Source organism: Panthera tigris, chromosome D2 (assembly GCF_018350195.1).
Source record: "Panthera tigris isolate Pti1 chromosome D2, P.tigris_Pti1_mat1.1, whole genome shotgun sequence".
Taxonomy (NCBI): Eukaryota; Metazoa; Chordata; class Mammalia; order Carnivora; family Felidae; genus Panthera; species Panthera tigris.
Window position 1 is genome coordinate 27,216,011 of NC_056670.1, and position 19,529 is coordinate 27,235,539.

General features: G+C 36.1%; 1 protein-coding gene across 8 annotated transcripts in view; it reads right to left on the reverse strand.

Annotated features, from left to right (window-relative positions):
* The window catches only part of CTNNA3 (catenin alpha 3), a 1,692,711-nt gene that overhangs the window by 588,544 nt on the left and 1,084,638 nt on the right, over positions 1 to 19,529 (reverse strand). For all 8 annotated transcript variants that reach the window (XR_006209119.1, XR_006209117.1, XR_006209118.1 and 5 more), the window contains one exon: positions 10,903 to 11,059. Coding sequence is in view for 4 of the 8 variants with exons in the window: in XM_042960559.1 (XP_042816493.1) it covers positions 10,903 to 11,059 (157 nt within the window). In the remaining 4 variants the exon portion in view is untranslated. The remainder of the gene's footprint in view (positions 1 to 10,902; positions 11,060 to 19,529) is intronic.

The window sequence follows — 19,529 nt, forward strand, 5'->3', positions numbered from 1 at the left end:
CTTTACCCTTCTCCCGTGCATGCTCTCTTTCCCAAAATAAATAAGTAAACATTTTAAAAAATTAAAGAGATTTACCTTTATCATACCTGTTTTAAATTTTAAGAATGGCCTGCCAAAGATACAAGTAAATAACATCTATCTTTTACTAGGCCACTTACTATGTCTTAATCACTCTTCAAAGCATCTTAAATACAGTAAAATCTTGGATTGTGAGTAACTTGTTCTGTGAATGTTCTTCAAGATGAGTAAACATTTCTAATAAATTTTAACTTGGTAAACGAGCGATGCCTTGCAATATGAGTAGTACGTGACACCAAACATCACATGATCACAACTGAGCCAATGGTTCTCTCTCTTTCTCTTTCTCTCTCTCTTTCACTGCAGGATTGTGAGTGACTGTCTCCCATTCTCAGATGCTCAGTCTCAGGCTGTCTGGCAGAAATCAGTGATTATTCAGAACATTGGAAGGTGCCCACAACTGACACTGGTGTATTTTTTGTCACTTCAAAGCACCTATGGTCTATATTTTCACTCATATGTGGACCTTGAGAAACTTAACAGAAGACCATGGGGGAGAGGAAAGGGGGGGGGGGGAAGTTACAGAGAGGGAGGGAGGCAAACCATAAGAGACTCTTGGATACTCAGGAAAAAAATGAGTGTTGATGGGGGGTGCGGGAGAGGGGAAAGTGAGTGATGGGCATTGAGGAGGGCACTTGTTGGGATGAGCACTGGGTGTTGTATGGAAACCAACTTGACTATAAATTATATTAAAAAATAAAAAGCACCTATGGCTAGTCCTTTGCTTTTCCATACAACAGTAAGCTTAGGAATGCTTTGCTTCATTCTAGATCAGGCTGCCTGCAGATATAGACCCTTTCCCCTGCTGCCTTATTGCTAGTTACATTAAACACGGTATATGACAAGAGTTTATTAATACTGTACTACAGTCAACATCCATTAGTGATAATGAAAGTCGTCCTGCACAATAACCCTCTCTTGTCTCCCTCACACCAACCATGAAGGTTTTCAAGGGTAAGTGCAGGTTAATTTATTTTTCTTTATATTTTGTTATTTTCTTTATTATTTCATATTATATTACAGTATTATAATCATTTTATATGAATATTTTGGGGTTGTAGAATAAATCATCTGAGTTTGCATTACTTCTTATGGGGAAATTAGCTTTGGTATGCAAATGCTTTGGATTATAAGCATGGTTCTGGAATGAGTTATGCTCACAAACCATGGTTTTATTGTCTATCATTTTATTTAATTCTCCCAACCATGAAAGAATGTGAGTTTTAAGAAGGTAGAGAGTCCTGTTCTATCTTCAGAATTTAACAGTCTTATCACCTAGTAGGTGCTCAGTACATATTTGTTAAATAAATGAGTAAATGTGTCTTAGTTCGTGCAGGCTGCTCTAACACAATAACACAGACTAGGTAGTTTATAAACAGAAATTTATTTCTTACTGTTCTAGAGGCTGGGAGTTCCAAGATCAAGGCACCAGCATGGTTGTATTCTGATGAGAGCCTTCTTCCTGGTTTATATCCAATGCCTCCCACTATGTTCTCACATAGTGGAAGGGGCTAGGGATCTCTGTAGGGTCTCCTTTATAAGAAGATTAATCCCATTCATGAGGGCTCCACATTACTGACCTAAGTACCACCCAAAGGCCCTGCCTTCTGATACTTTCATATAGGACACTAGGGTTTCAACATAAGAATTCGGTGGGACCCAAACATTCAGACCATGGCAAAATAATATAATTATTAATATTTTAGAGAAGGGAATTTAATGAGTTGAGGTTATTTTCCAAAGATTTGGTAGGAAATGACAAAATCATCAATCCTAAGCATGCTTAACCTACTCCAGATTCTTCTCTTCCTGTGCATCCCATGGATTCTAGAGACACAATCCATTGTCTTGATGCCTCATCTATCGGATTTCCTTCAGTGGTGAAATATTAGTAGGAATGATATATGCTTTGTGAGAATGTAATTCCTAGCTGTATTTCTCAAATACACATAAATTGTTCACAACACAAGCTCTGGAGCCATTCCGTAAGAAGAGGTTTTTACTGTTTTGTTAAGATTCTCCAGGATGCTATTAAAGACCCAAAAGTATGCCAACACAAATTTTCAATTTCAGATACATGACTTCATACTTTCAGGTCTTGTATCTGCAGCCACCAGTGTAGCAGGAGGCATGCTACATTTTCCATTTTCCCTATCTTTGGAGAAAATATAGGTGGGGAGCATCCTGCTTTTCCTGCCCCAAACCCCTTTATTTGTGACTGAAGACTTTGGTCTTTCAGAATGCTCAGGAGCACACCTTAGACTCACAAGTAGGTGGGGGACTATTGTATGGGAAGGAGAAACTTTCCTTTGAATACGTCATCTAATCTATAAAATTTCCCACAGGAGTCACCATATTAAGGATTTTTTTCCCACAGTAGTCACCATATTAAGTGTAATTACTCAAATTACACTTATTAAATGCATGTATTAGGGGCACCTGGGTGGCTCAGTTGGTTAAGCTTCTGACTTCAGCTCAGGTCATGATCTCACAGTTCATGGGTTTGAGCCCCACTTGGGGCTCTGGGCTGACAGCTTAGAGCCTGGAGCCTGTTTCGGATTCTGGGTTTCCATCTCTCTTTGACACCCCCCCACACACACACTTGTGCTCTCTCTCTCTCTCTCTCTCTCAAAAATAAACATTAAAAATTTTTTAAATTAAAAAATATAAATGCACGTGCTTACAGTTGAGACACTGTTCAGAAATAACTAAATGCAAATGAAATTTTGGACTCACTTTCATTCTCTGTTTTTGTTGAAAATTTCTGTCAATGTGTCCATCACAAATAATATGGTAATTAATACTGTACATATATTTTCTATGGAAATTTTTTTAAAAATCCCTTACTAAAGTCTATTTTATCATTCAGAGGTTTTATAAGTACATAGCTATTAGATCTTCAGAATTTAGGAAATATTTATTACCTTTATATACAAGTGTAAGACATAATCCCATAGTGCTGGTTACCTCACCAGTAAGATTATTGATGATTCCTCCAGCTTACCTTAAAGTTCTGACAAAAATTCTCAAATCTGATTTTAATAAAAATGACTTCTAATTATAGCTTTTCTAAAAATCAAATTCTTAATATTCAAACAATAGTCCTGCAGTAATCTATTGTTCATTCAATGAGAGCATCTTGAGTGAACTTGCCTGTTAGTACATGGAATGGTGTGTGATAAATTCCAGTTCCCGTGCCCAAACTATGCTTTCGTCATGTAAGTTTAGGTGGTTATTCAAAACATGATTATCAACAGAGCAATAATGGATTACTTTGGGGGAACCTATTCAACCATTTTTGAAAGCATGCTTTCTACCTGTCTTTCCATGACTTATGTAAAGCTAGCTGTGTGTATAATCTCCCTGAAGTCTCCACAGTGATCACTGAGGCATATACCATCACATGAAAATATAATCACAGAGAACCAAGAGGAACAAAAGATCTTAGAACCACAATAACACTGTCTTTTGATTTTAGCCGATGGCACAGAAGATTCTGGCTATACATCATCACCGCACTATTCAGATGAAGAAGAGATCATTTCCTTGGGAAATGGGCACCTGAGTTAATTCAGCCTGAGCCAGGTTAAAGTCATCAAATTGGCTCTCACCTCACCTTCCTACTATCGCATCTTGGATGTGTCATATGTTTAATTTCTTGGGGGCAAGGTGAAGAAAGTGAGGGAAGACCTGTTTGATATGGGGTTTACTTTATTTTTCCTTCTAAGAACAATTAAATCATTTTTTAGCTCTATCTACTTCATTCTGTACGATAAGAGTGGTTTTCAGCATCTGGAGTTAGTGCTCTGAAAAACTGATATAGTCTGTGACACTACTATTAAATATTTTAGGTGATTTACATCTTCCTCAAATATTTGGGGTCTTATATAATACCACCCCTTGACTTTTCACACCAGATGTACCCTCTATTCCTGTAATGAAGCCACCATGTGCTTTCGCACATTTTTCTCTATTTCTGGGATGCTATTCCAATATCTTCAAGGTTCAATTCAACAATTCAGTTCAAACAGGATCACCTTAAAAATGGTTCCCTCAGGGCGCCTGGGTGGCTCAGTCGGTTAAGTGTCCGACTTCGGTTCAGGTCATGATCTCTCGGTCCGTGGGTTCGAGCCCCGTGTCGGGCTCTGTGCTGACAGCTCAGAGCCTGGAGCCTGTTTCAGATTCTGTGTCTCCCTCTCTCTTTGACCCTTCCCTGTTAATGCTCTTTCTCTGTCCCCAAAATAAATACATGTTAAAAAAAATGGTTCCCTCAATACTCTGACATTTCAACAGCATTAACTACACAGCATTTAATCAGATCCCTTGGGATCTGATCTGTGTATACTTGATCGTGAGTTCTCTGAAAGCAAACATTGTGCCTTTTCCTTCTATACATCCTTCTCCACTTTGCAGCATACTTACTGCATTGCATGCGGTTGACATTCAATATATTTTTATCAAAATCAATTTTTGCACAATCTGATTTCAAATCCCAATTTTAAGGGAATATATTTTTACTGAAACGTGTCATGTCTTGATGCCTTTAACCAACTAAAATTTCAAATAGGTATAAGATGAAGAGATATATAAGTGCATATGGTAATAGATAATTGGTTATAATTATATCATATAACTTATCTTTGCATAGATACATACTATGTTGGTCACCTTTTATCGCAGCGCCTATTTCATAAACATTATAAAGATTATACTGAGTATTAAGAGTGCTTAGTTTGTGTGCTATTGATACAACATTTGATCTTGCTAATATTATGTGTTTATTTGGTATTAATTTTGAAAGAAAATTATAAATCTATTTTCATTTTTCTTTTTCGAATGATTCAGATACAACTTTTTAGCAGTCAAAGATCATGTTCACTACAATGTCATGAATACAGAGGCTTTTGTTAGTACATTTTTGAGGGCAGCATCAGAGTTACCTTTGTGTCACTAAGTCAAGGTCACAGAACATTGTGATGATTAATGCTTAAAATTATTTTTCATAATTTGAAGATTTTTTTAACTATTTATTCCAAAGATGAATACATTTATTGAAAGCCTAAGGCATAAACCTCCCCAAATTAATCTTGCATAGAATTAAAAAGGGGAGTAAGTACTTTTATTCATTCAGCATATACCTATTGAAAGTCAGCCTTCAAGCAAAACTCTGGAAGCAGGAGATTCAACTAGAAAGATTATGTGGTAATTCAGGTAAAGGGAGTGGTTTAACCTGGGGTGAGAGTCATGGATATGGAGAAAAGTGGATGTAGTAGAGAGAAATCTAGGACATGGAGTAAAAGATCTCCAGACATCCTTCAATATTCAATATTGACTTCACTGAGAGTCAGTAGGATGTTATCTATAAAATGAGAAAACCTTTTACAATAAGGGAATGGTAGTGCTTATTCTAATCAATAAGTGGTCAATCTCTCTTTCAGAAAATTCCAAACCATTGTCCATGGCTTACTCCATTCCTCACATAGTCTCCTCCCTCCAACAATCCCCATTATCACAGCTTCCTTACAAGTTAGCTCTGCCACTAACTTTGACTCATTTTTCAATCTCCAGTAGCTTTTGTAGGGTTTAGCACTTAAAATTATGCAATAAATATTTAATGAAGGAATGAATAAATGAAAGAAAGGTCATATTTTCACAAACCCTCACATGTAATCAGCTCTTACTAATTGTTGAATAGTTCTTATGGTCCAAGTCATTTCCTCTTTTATCCAAGTTTACTTCTGAATTTAGTTCCTTGAGGTTATAACTCCTAATGAGTCAATTAATGCAATGATTCTAAAAGCTGAGGCATGTGTTAATATGTTTCCTTTTCCAAATTTGCATGTTAAACAGAGATCTTAAACATTTTTATACTCCCACATGGATAACTAATCCTGGGGATTTCAGGCATCCTGGCAGGCTGGAAAGATAGAGCTTCCTATATCTCCTCACATAGAAACATCTTCTGTCTATACAAAAGACAGACGTTGATGTGGTCAAAGAATCTTTCAGATCAGCAACTTTCTCACAAGTGTTTTGTTACACGTATTTTCAGAGAGTGATAAAAAAAACATAGCGAATGGTGTGGAAATAATTCTTATGGTAAGTGATGGTACAAAACGTTTGAAAATCTATGCATTTAAGAACTTTTTCTAATTACTTTCAAGACACTGGAAGTTTTTTTTTTTTAATTTTTAAATTTTTTTTTTTAACGTTTATTTACTTTTGAGACAGAGAGAGACAGAGCATGAACGGGGGAGGGTCAGAGAGAGAGAGGGAGACACAGAATCCGAAACAGGCTCCTGGCTCTGAGCTGTCAGCACAGAGCCCGACGCGGGGCTCGAACTCACGAACTGAGAGATCATGACCTGAGCCGAAGTCGGACGCTCAACCGACTGAGCCACCCAGGCCCCCTGGAAGTTTTTATATAAATAACATTAACTAAAAAGGGCCTCTTTTGGACAACTGAATGTCAGAGAACTTAGCCTGCCAAACACCCTTCTGATTTTACAGGTGGGTTTTTGTTCACTGTTTCATTTTAATTTTACACACAAAAATTTTAAATATATAATAAATTATAAATTGACAAGGTGGCTATATTCCTTATGATTTTCAAGAAAGAACTGATTGTACTTATGTTAAGAGTTTTCTGTGTATAGCTGGAAACAAAAGAATACAAAAATAGCTTCTAAAAAGTGGTACTTTGACTTCTGTGCATCAAGAGAAATTTGGTGATGATATAAACATACAACTTAAAAATCATCAATGATATTTCTATATTTGGAAGTGCAATAATTAAAAGACATTTGCTATTATTTTAAGAGCTATTAGTCAATATTGGATTATTTAATTATTCTAAAACATTATATAAGACATTTTAGTGATGTGATCTCTACCTTTGCTAATGACAATAAAATGATAGTTTAAATTCCAAGAATCCTTTCACACCAATTTTAGGTTTTAAGTTTTGTTTATATTTTAATATGGAGAGCTGATGTTCTAAGAATCTCCAAATTTTCATAACTGACTAGGAGACAATGGGGATCTTTTCAGGGCCTCTATTATTTATTCTTAGAAAAGAAAAAAAAAAAAAAGAATTGAGTATTGCTGTTAACTACTGAAAGAAAGCCCAGGAAAAGGATGAAATATTTATAAAAATTTTGAAAATATAATATTCTCTAGATAATTCACAAATATGAACCAACTTCTCAGTTGTTCTACCTGGCAAACAGGAATCAGAAGTCTGTTAGTACAAACAGCATATTCTGAAAGATTATTATAAAGTACCAGCAGAGAAGTATTTCACTGCTAATCACATCTGCAACTTTTTCTAAGAAAATCAGCTCCACACAAAAGCTGCCAGATTGAGACAGCCACCATCACAGCTATTTGAACCATGATTACCCATTCATTGGTTGCCCTGGGATCTTAGACTTAGGACTTCTAGCCACATACTAAAAAAAGATGTATAAAGCCAGCTAGATTCTTACTTATTCGACTAGGGATATTCAGAGAAAAGATGCTATTATCTGTGGTAACAGATGTTGAAAGTTACGATGTAATGAGAGTCATCAATGGGGCTCATGCTAAACTAATACAAGGTAAGTTTATGAAAGCACAGAGACCTGAGAAAGGAGTGGATGTCACTGAGTGCTTGGGGTAAACATATGTCTCTAGTCAACAGCCATGTTTTCTTCTTTTCTGTTCATAAAACCCTGGATCTGGTTCGTATGGTAAGTCATTAGTCAGAAAGGTTGAATTATGACTGTTCTAAGCCCAGCAGTTTGCTAGGATATGTTTACACCAGTTCACAAGACCTGTTTTTATAAAATCTCTTCCCAACTCAGAGTTCAGTGACATCACATCAGTAGCTTGACACCTGTCAACATGAGAGTATTTATTCCACAGAAATCAGGAAGTGCTACAAATTAGGACTACCATTTCCTCTGGCCCTTGGTCAGTTATTAACCATTAATCACCACTCCAAGCCCATCATGCAAATCCCATTTCCTTTTGCCAGCAATTTGTCCAGAGACAGATTCAGGAACAAGTTTTGACCTATGACAAGTAAGACAAAGTCTGATGGAATCACCCAAGAAGGATTTCCTCCTGATAACTTGAAGCCAACAAGCTTGCCTTCCTACCTTAGGTGGTACGTATATTGCTTTGAGATGCAACCACAACTGAAAGTCAGTAGAATACAGAGATGTCTACAAAGGTCATTAATAACCTAAACCACTACCAAGTAGGGCATCCAAAGAGCAGCCAACTAGGAACAGTTCACCCTGGGTATAGAATATAATGGAGTGCATTATCTATAAAGAATTTTAAAACAATAATGAGATACATTAAATATTAGTCCACTTTTTAATTATTACCCTGTACTGACAATTCTAAACAATGTTAGTGATATTCCTCACGTATCTTCACTATTCCTATCCAAGTCCTTTGGTACGCTTTCACTGGTAAGTCTAGAATCAACTTTCTTAAACATCTAGTTACATGAAGTAATTGGAGATTTTTGTTATTTAGGAAACTTCCGTATGAGTTTTCTGTTATGTGTACGCACAGCATTCTGTTCACAGAAAGTAGCAGACTCAGAAGGTTGCTAGGTCGGGTTAATCCAGCACTGAAAGGAAAAAGCATGAGCATCTGCTCAGAGGCCCTACAGAGCTGCTCAGATGCCAAGACTTCTACAGCTCTAATCATGCAAGGCTTGGCCAATTACGGTTCCTGTTCTTGTGTGTCCTGGAGAGTCTCCCTATTGTGCTATTAGTAAACCTATAATAAACTGCCTTTACATAGAGTATTATGAGAAGTTTCCTTTGTTTTGTAACCTAAAGAACCAACTAAAAACCAGAATTCAACACTTAACAATTAAACAAAAGATTGCCCCAATTCAAGATGTTGATTGGATACACATATGCACAAAATCTATACTAAGAAGACAGCAAATGGACAAAAATATGTTTAACAAGACATTATTTATAGCAATTAAAATTTCAATTTATATAAATGCTAACCAAAGAAGAACAGATAAATGAATGATTTTTTTTTAAAGAATATATAATGATGTGGGAAAATTCAGCTAAATATTTATGATATACCTAATGACACACTTATTTAAAAACATAAATGGAAATAAATCAAATATCAGTGGTTGTTATTTCTGAATAGTGGAACCAATGAATGTTAATATTTTCCCATACACTTTCTATAATTTTCAAAGTTTTTAGCTCTATAGAAATAAGACAATTTTGAAACAATTACTATGAATTTTCTATCAGGCTCTGTGCAGACCACTCAGAGCCTGGAGCCTGCTTCAGATTCTGTGTCTTCCTCTCTCTCTTTACCTTCCCCCACTCACATTCTCTCTTTCTCTCTCAAAAATAAATAAAAATTTAAAAAAATTATCACACATTTTCATATCATTAATGTACCATGAAAATATACTAGGGTTCTGACACTATGGTTCAAGATGAGAATATATATATGCATGAAAGAAATGAGTTCCACAGGTTAGACAAACCACATCAGGAAACTTTTAAAAGATGAAATAATGTTAGAAATTCATGAGAATTTGCATTTTATAAAAAATAATACTGTCACATTCCAAGAAAATCTCTTTTCAAAAAAAAAAAGGAAAATGTGATTTATTTTAAGGAGAGCCTTAATTTAAAAAAAAAATTAACGTTTATTTATTTTTGAGACAGAGAGAGACAGAGCATGAACGGCAGAGGGGCAGAGAGAGAGGGAGACACAGAATCGGAAGCAGCAGAGAGCCTTAATTTTTAAGACAAATAAAAAAGATTAAAGAGTAGTTCTTTGCTATTACAACAATATAATCAAAACCCAAGTTATGCTTCTGAGGATATGGCTTTATGAGAATAATTTCATAATCCTGTGGGATGCTGTTCTATTCTGTAATAAAAGAATCATCTAGGTTTGACATGGAATCACAAACACATCTGTAAGTGACATAGTTAGATGTTTAGATTTATTTATTTGATTGTTTAGATCACCATTATTCAAATACATATACAGGAAGCTGAAGTACATAGTGTATCTCAAATCAATGAAGAGTTTTCCTGTGTATCTATCTATCCATCTCCCCCCACATACACACACACTCTCTCTCTCTCTGTGTATATATATATATATATATATATATATATATATATATATATCCATTCTGAGTGGAGAAAAACTCTGTTGGAAGAGAAGTGCAGGGAAATCAAAAGATGTAAATACCTCTTTTTTTTTCTTTTTTTTTCTTTTTTTTTCCCTTTCCCTCCCCCATAGAGGTTAGAGTGGGAGAGAGAGCCAAAGCATAAGAGACTCTTAAAAACTGAGAACAAACTGAGGGTTGGAGGCGGGGGTGGGGGGGGTGGGGGGGGGTTGGGTGATGGGCATTGAAGAGGGCATCTTTTGGGATGAGCACTGGGTGTTGTATGGAAACTAATTTGACAATAAATTTCATATAATAAAAGAGAGAAAAAAAAGATGTAAATATACTACGGGGGGGAGATGATTTTTTATTCGAAAAGCCAGAAAATGCCTAAGAATTGCAGCTACTATTTTCAATTATGCTTTGTCCATGAATAAGAGTTTGTTTTAGATACACAGTGTAAATTGTTGAATTGTAAGGATTACCAGGCATGAGGCTCATTATCTTAGAGTAGACCACACATAGCAGCACTTTGCTTCGAGAAAGATGATCATTAAAAAGAGTCTCATTATATTGCATAAAATTAATTATATTCAGAATTACCCTGCTTCAGAAAACTGACAAGAGCAAACGTATAAATTAAAAGATTTAAAACATACCAGATACAGCGAGGAAGTCATCAATGCTTGTGATGTCATCTACAGCTTCGGTGAGGACGTGGATATGATTCTCCCATGTGTGCTTGTACATTTCCATGTTTTTTTTGACCACTTGACTTTTGGGTCTTGCAGCCAAAGCAAGTGCAGCATTAATGATCTGCAAAGATGGAGAATGTTCACATGGTAATTTCTTTGGAGATAGTAACCAGTGTGCAGATAATGGGTATTCTTTAAAAAAAGAAAAATAGACAAATACATCTTTAACAAGGACAATGGTAAAATGCCCTCATGTATAACTCCCTCCTTGCTCTTGGTAATACTTTAATTTTATTTGCAGCAATAGTTTAATTAATTTTAGAACTACTTATTGTCAATGCACTAAGGATTGCAAGAGATACGAAGATAATTGGTATCTGCCTTAAAGGAGCTTCTCTATTACTCAGTGGGAAGGGCAACATATAAGCATAAGTCAATTCAGTATGCAATACATATCATAACCACAACTAATGGTCAATAGTCTTTAGAAAGCTGAGAGATCACCTTCAGCAGAAGTCCTAAAGAAAGTCTTCAGGAAAGAGAGACATGTTAACTGGTCATTTGGACTCACACTGCACAACTCAGTAGGGAATGTTTGCAACTATTTGCAAAGCACTGGAATAAGATCTTTGACTTCCTTGAGGTCTTGCAGAATTTTGCCAATAAATATTCATTATTAACTAATTCATTAGTTCATTCATTCATTCATTAATTCATTATTTCAAATATATTCTGAGTGTCTTTTATGTATTAAGCATTGTTCTAGATTTTAGGGATATGGCAATAAATAAGACAGAAGCAAAATCATTGCCTTCATGGAGCTTTTATTACAGGTAAGCACAGAGGCAATTAGCAAGTTAAGTAAGTCAAATATATGGTCTGTTACATGGTTATAAGAACCAAGGAGGAAAAAAAAAATAGACCAAAGAAAGGAGAAAAGGAGTGGACTGGTCGTGAGGGCAGGAAGTTTGTGATTTTAGCGAGGCCTCACACTGAGGTGGTTAGTTGAGTAAAATCGCTATTGGAAAAGAATGCTGGGACAGGACACAGAAGTAGCAAAATTCAAAAGGTGGAAAAATGGAGGAAATGCCGTGAAAATGGTGAGCAGTCTCACCGAGAGCCTGGTTATGCAAAAGAAATCAACAGGAATTTTTGATAGTCCTGTTCAGGACCTGGCCTTATTTGGAAGGCACTGGAGAGTCTCTTTGACTTTTGACCAATTTGCTCAAAAATAAACTTCATCACTTTTTAAAGATTTATTTATCTATTTTGAGAGAGAGAGAGAGGGAGAGAGAGAGAGAAAGAGAGAGAGAAAGGATCCCAAACAGGCTCTACACTGTCAGCAGGGAGCCGGATGTGGGGCTGAAACCCACAACCCATGACATCATTACTTGAGCCAAAACCAAGAGCCAGAAGCTTAACCAACTGAGCCACTCAGGTGCCTCAGAACTAAACTTTAGAGAAATTAATCTGGCATAGTTGGCTACTGCAATAGGTTACAGGAGCAAGACAGAGCCTGGACTGCAAGGGTCGAGGTAATGAAAAGGTTTTGACAAAACTTCCAATTAATTAAGGAAGGATGAGGATACATCAAATTATTGCCAAAAATATCATGCAGCCATTAAGAAATCTGTGGAAAATACATCCAAAATAGCACAATAACACAATATTATAATAGCACAATAGCACAATAACAAAATATTATGCTCCAGAGCAAACACTGAAATGCAAACATGATAGAATAAAAGTTAAATGAATACATGCATCAATTAATAATGGCTCTTTCAGAGGTATCGAATTTCCAGTGCTTTTTATTTTATTTGTGTATGTAACTGAGTTTTTCAGATTTTTTAATGGTGAATATGTTTTAGTTTTATACTCAGAATAAATGGAATTTTTTATTTTTTTGAAGTTATTCATCAAAGAAAGATGATAATTAAGGTTTTTCTATCAGTAGCGTGGAAAATGATTTTAGTATTGATGGAAAAGGAGAAGTCAGAGAGCCAAAAAGTCAGTCAGGGTTATAGAAGCAAATGTGTGCAGTTGTTTTGGAGGACAGTGTTAATGAGGAGTATTAGATGTCAACTTTCCTATTAGAGATATTGACATTGAAGTGACCCAGCCCTCCAATACAAATCTCCATACCTGAGCTATGGAATTGGAGCTCATAAAAAAAGTAGTCATTCATTTACTCATTTATTTGTCCATGCATTGAAACAAAGTAGTTTTATATAGCAGCAATGATTCAGATTCTACACTGGATACTGAACTCACAATCAAAAAGATTCCACCACAGGTTCTGAAACAGTTCATAATCTAGTAGGGAAATCAGCCCAAAGCCAGGCAATTGGAACATACCAGTGATTCTCAGCCATTAGCCTGTATCAGAATCACCTGGAGAGCTTGTTAAAATACAAATTCCTGAGCCAAACCCTAGAGTTTCTGATTCACATGATGTGCTTTGGGGCCTCAGATTTTGCCTTTTCTAGTTCCCTGGTGACAGTGATGTGCTACTGGCTTGGGGTTCCGGTTCTGAGAATCACTGCAAGATATAGAAGATAGTTAGATTATGGTGATAGATGATAGACAGATAAATAGATAGATGATAGGTAGGTAGGTAGATGATAGATAGATAGATAGATAGATAGATAGATAGATACAAAGATAGATAAACGCTATAACATGGGGGCTATTGTAAAGGTAGCACAGGATGCTCTATAATACGTGGGAAAAGTTTCCAGCTTCATAAGGAAAGATGTCCCAAAGGACTAAAATCTGAAAAATGAGCATACATCAGTATAATGTGATATCCTTTTTTAGGAAAGGGCAATAACGTGTGCAATGGCTTAGAAGCAGAGCCAAACCTTACCTCCTAAGGAATATTCAGCAAAAAGGAGGTAGTAATAGATTTTGAAGAAAATCAAAGAAGACAATGGTAAGAATAGAACAACCTTTGGAAAGTTCCAACATATAGAAGGGAAAAATAAATTGTAAATGACAAAGATGAAAGAAGGAACCATCAAGGAGGATGTAGAAAAGAAAGGTATTAGAGAGTCAGATGAGGAAGAAAATTTTTTCAAAAGGTTAAATTCTGTCAAGAATAAGGAGGACTAAAATCAGCTTCTGAATGTGGAAAACAGGAGTCAATAGTGTAGCAGAATATTGGGCATAGGATTCAGATTTCACCAAAATATGATGACAATAAGAACAAAAAAGAGCCATTTTCTACTCAGTAACCTAAAGGCTGCACCTTACTTAAATGACTTTCAGTGAATTATTGGAGGTAGAGGAGGGGAGAAATTAGTTGCTTGAAAATATTGTGTTGATATTCTTTTATTTCATTTTTATGAAAGAGGATCACATTGAATTTTAGGGAAACACATACTGCTTTTAGCAATAACTACCGTGCAGTATTCTTTGACTTCAGTTTTAGAGTTTTATTAACCTATTAACTTATAATGTACATTTGTGTACATTGCAAAGCCTCTGGTCTCTGGTGTTTCATTGTCCCTGCAATTGGACAGCTGTGTACATATGTGGTTGTGCTGAAATTATGCCTTTGCAGAAAGGCATACTTTTAAAGAACTGGTGCAGAACCCTCGGTGGGAATATGGAGTCATGAACATAAGACAGGCTATATTTTGTAAGGACATTTTCCGTTCTGCTTCTGATCCAATTTATCTGATTCAACAGTGCACACTATGAGAAAACTTTATCCTACTTGACTATCCTGGTATGTAGCTTAAATCTAAAAGCAGACAAAATTCAGAAGATGTCCTAGCCCTTTTTAAGGCAGAAAAAATCTTCATTCCAATATCACACTCCTAGAATTTTATCTATATATCTGGGGAGGGGGGGAGACAATTCTGAAGTCATCTTCTTCCAAAAGTAAAGGTGTACGAAATACACTACACTGCTTTCTGAGGCATTTTTCTTCAGATTACAGTTGAGATGTGTGCATGTCAGAATCACTCTTCACCCTCAACCCTGTGAATCACCTAGTCAGTCAGTTCACCTTCGAAAGAGTCTCTAACTTCAGGAGCTTATTATATTTTAAAATGACCGATTTAATAGCCTTCTAATATTTCCTAATTCCAGTTTTACTCCAAGACATTCTCCCTACTACAAACACATTTCTTTTTCGTTTTTTTCTACATTTATTTATTTTTGAGAGACAGAAAGAGACAGCGTGAGCAGGGGAGTGGCAGAGAGAGACGGAGACACAGCAGAGTCTGAGGCAGGGTCCAGGCTCCGAGCTGTCATCAGCACAGAGCTTGACTCGGGGCTGGAACTTATGAACTGTGAGAGCATGACCTGAGCCGAAGTCGGACGCTTAACTGACTGAGCCACCCAGGCACCCCCACATTTCTTTTTCAAATGCAGAAATGACCACATCCCTCCCTTGCTGATAACCTTTGACAGAATCCTAGTTAACTAAGAATAAAATCCAAATGCCTTTTCACTGATTCACAGTCTAAAATCCTCCACAAGCTGGCCCTTATCTACAGTTCTCTGTGCTATGATAATCCCCTGTTCCCCCATGTTAGCCTATGTTCCGGCCATACTGTCCTAAGCTCCATTTCCTGATGATACCATATGACTCCTCTTACAACTGAAAACACGTTAACATTCTTGCTCCATTTCTTTCCCTGCTCTGGTCCATCTGAGGAAATATTTCTTACCCCTAAAAACTGTTGAAATGTCACTATATACTGTGAAACCTGCCCTGTTCCCTATAACCAGGTAACAGAATTGTATTCTGTATTCTTGTATTCTTGTATTCTTGCATTCAAACTCTTTGTTCATATGACTAAATAGTTGTGGTATTGTACAACTGTTTATACACATGTCTGCTTCACATGAGCCTCTTTCATAGGTGGGACTGTGTCCTGTTCATCTTTACTTCTTGTTACACTAAGCATGTCAGTCAGAGTTATTACTATATTTATAAACTACCTCTAAAACACATGATTCTATTCTCTCTACAAATCTGTCTGTTCTAGATACCTCACAGAAATGGAATCATGATATTTGGCCTTTTGTGCCTGAGTTTTCCACATATAATAATATCTTCAAGGTTCATCCATGTGCTAGAATGTGTCAAAACCTCATTACTTTTTAAGGCTGAACAACATTCCACTATATGTACCTACCATATTTTGCTTCTGCATTCATCTGTTGATGGAAATAGGGTTGTTTCCACCTTTTGGTCATTATGAATAATGCTGCTAGGAACATTGATGTACAAATATGGGGTTGAGTCTTGGTATACACCCAGGAATAAAATTTCTGAATCCTATGATAATTTTATTTATATTTAATTATTTTGAGGGAATATCATACTATTTTCAGCAATGGCTTCAGCTTTCTACATTTCCACAATGAACAAAAGCTCCATTTTCTCCACATCTTTGCCAACACTTATGTTCTGCTTTTGTTAAAAATAGTATCTGGCATCATGTGTGTGAAGTAGAATCTCATTGTGGTTTTGATTTTATTTCCCTAATCATTAGTGATATTGAGCATATTTCATGGGCTTATTGGCCATTTATATACCTTATTTGCATAAATATCTATTCAAAAATTTTGCTCATTTTTAAATTAAGCTGTTTGGTTTTTTGTTGTTGAGTTTTAGGGATTTTAAAATATATTTTGGATATTAATCTCTTAGCAGATAGATGATTTACAAATGTTTTCTCCCATTCTGTGGGTTGTCTTTTCATTCCCCTGGTAGTGTCCTGTGTTGCACAAAAGTTTTTCATTTTAATAAAGTCTAATTGATCTATTTTTTCTTTACCTCCTGTGCTTTTGGTGTCATATGAAAGTAATCATTACCAAATTTAATATCGTGAGTTTGTTGTCCTATGTTTTCTTGAATTCTGCAGTTTTAGCTATTATTTTGAGGCCTTAGATCCATTTTGAATTAATTTTTGTATATGGTGCAAGGTAAGGGTCCAACTTCATTCTTTAACATGTGGATATCCAGCTTTCCCAGTACCATATGTTCAAAAGACTGCTCTTTATCCACTGAAAGATCTTGGCACCCATGTCAAAAATCATTTAACCATATAAGTATACCTTGCAAATACTGCAGGTTCCATTCTTGACCCCCACAACAAAACAAGTCAAATGAACTTTTTGTTTTTGATTTTTCAGTGCAAACTGTAGTCTACTAAGTGTGCAATAGCTTTATTTAAAATAAAAACAAAACATAAAAAACATGTATATTCCTTACCTATAAATATTGCTAAAACATGATAACCATCATCTGAGCTTTCAGTGAGTCATAATGTTTTTGCTAATGGAGGGTCTTACTTGGTGTTGATGGCTGATGACAGATCAGGGTGGTGGTGGCAGAAGGGTGGGGTGACTGTAGCAATTTCTTAAAATAAGATAAAAATGAAGTTTGTTGGGTGCCTGGGTGGCTCAGTCGGTTAAGCATCTGACCAGCTCAGGTCATGATCTGGCAGTCCGTGAGTTCGAGCCCCAGGTCCGGCTCTGTGCTGACAGCTCAGAGCCTGGAGCCTGTTTCAGATTCTGTGTCTCCCTCTCTCTCTGATCCTCCCCCGTTTATGCTCTCTCTCTGTCTCAAAAATAAATAAACGTTAAAAAAATTTTTAAAAATGAAGTTTGTTGCCTCAATCCTCCTTTCATGAACAATTTCTCTGTAAAATGTGACAGTTTGATAGCACCTACCCACAGTAGGATGTTTTTCAAAATTAGAATCAATCCTCTCAAACCCTGTCGCTGCTTTCTCTACTCAGTTTATGTAATATTCTAAATCTTTTGTTTTCATTTCAACAATCTTCGCCAAGAAGATTTCAAGAATCTTCACCAAGAGTACATTCCGTCTCAAGAAACCACTTTCTCTGGTCATCCATAAGAAGCAACTCATTTGAAAAAGGAACCCTCATGCACAGTTGATGGATATGAAAACTGGTGCAGCCACTGTGGAAAAGAGTATGATGATTCCTCAAAAAATTAAAAATGGAATTATCATATGATCCAGTAATCCCACAACTGAGTATTTACTCAAAGAATATGAAAACACTAATTTTAAAATATATGACTCCCTATGTTTATTGTAGCATTATTTACAATATCCAAATTATGAAAACAATCCAAGTGTCCATCGATAGATGCATGGATAAAGAAGATATGGGGTATATATACAATAGAAGATTAATGAGCCATGAAAAAGAATGAAATCTTGCCATTTGTAATGAATGCGAATATAGGTTGAGTGTATAATGCTAAGTGAAATAGTCAGAGAAAGACAAATACTGTATGATTTCACTCATATGTAGAATTTAAGAAACAAAACAAAGAAAGAGAGATAAAAAAACAAAAACAAAAAACAGAATGTTAACGATAGAGAACAAACTGATGATTACCAGAAGGGAGGTGGATGGGAGGATTGATGAATAGGAAAAGGAGATTATGCACACACTTATCATGAGCATGTGTGGAATTTTCGAATCGCTATATTATCACCTGAAACTAATATAACGTGTATATTAACTATACTGGAATTTTAAAAAAAGTTTTAAGTTAACTAAAGAAAAAAATAAGCAACTCATTTGTTATAAGTTTTATCAAGGGATTGCAGCAATTCAGTCCCATCTTCATGCTCCACTTCTAACTCTAGTTCTCATGCTATTTCCATCACACCTGCAACCAACACCTACTATCAAACACCTGCCTCCACTGAAGTCTTGGGCCCCTAAAAGTCATCATGAGAGCTGCAATCAACTTCTTCCAAACTCCTGTTAATATTGATATTCTGACCGCTTATCTATGAATCACAAATGTTCTTAATGGCATCTCAAGTGGTGAGTCTTTTTCAGACGGTTTTCAATTTACTTTGCCTAGATCCATCAGAGAAAGCACTCTTTATGGCAGCTCTAGTCTTATGAAACATAATTCTTAATACTTGAAAGTAGAAATTACTCCTTGATCCATGGGATACAGAATGGTTGTGTTAACAGGAATGAAAACATTAATCTCATTGTATATCTTCATCACAGCTCTTGGGTGACCAGGTGCATTGTCAATGAGCAGAAATATTTTGAAAGGCATATTTTTTTTTCCTGAGTAGTAGGTTTCAACAGTGGGGTTAAAATATTCAGTAAATCATGTTGTAAGCAGAGATGCTGTATCCAGGCTTTGTTGTTCCGTTTATAGAATGCCAGCAGAGTAGATTTGGCATAATTCTTAAGGGCCCTAGAATTTTTGGAATAGTAAATGAGCACGGGCTTCAACTTAACGTCACCAGCTGCATCAGCCCCTAACAAGAGAGTCAGTCTGTTCTTTGAAACGTTGAAGCCAGGCACTGATTTGTCCTCTCTAGCTATGAAAGTCATAGATGATGACATCTACTTCCAATAGAAGCTTGTTTTGTGCACATAGAGAATCTTTTGTTGAGTGTCATCACCTTCATAAATCATCTTATCTCAGTCTTCAGGATAATCTGCTGCCGCTTGACATTAACACCGGCTGTTTCATCTTACGTTTTTGTGAGAGACCTCTTTCCTTAAACCTCATGAGCCACCTCTGCTAGCTTCAACACTTTTTCTGCAGCTTCCTCATCT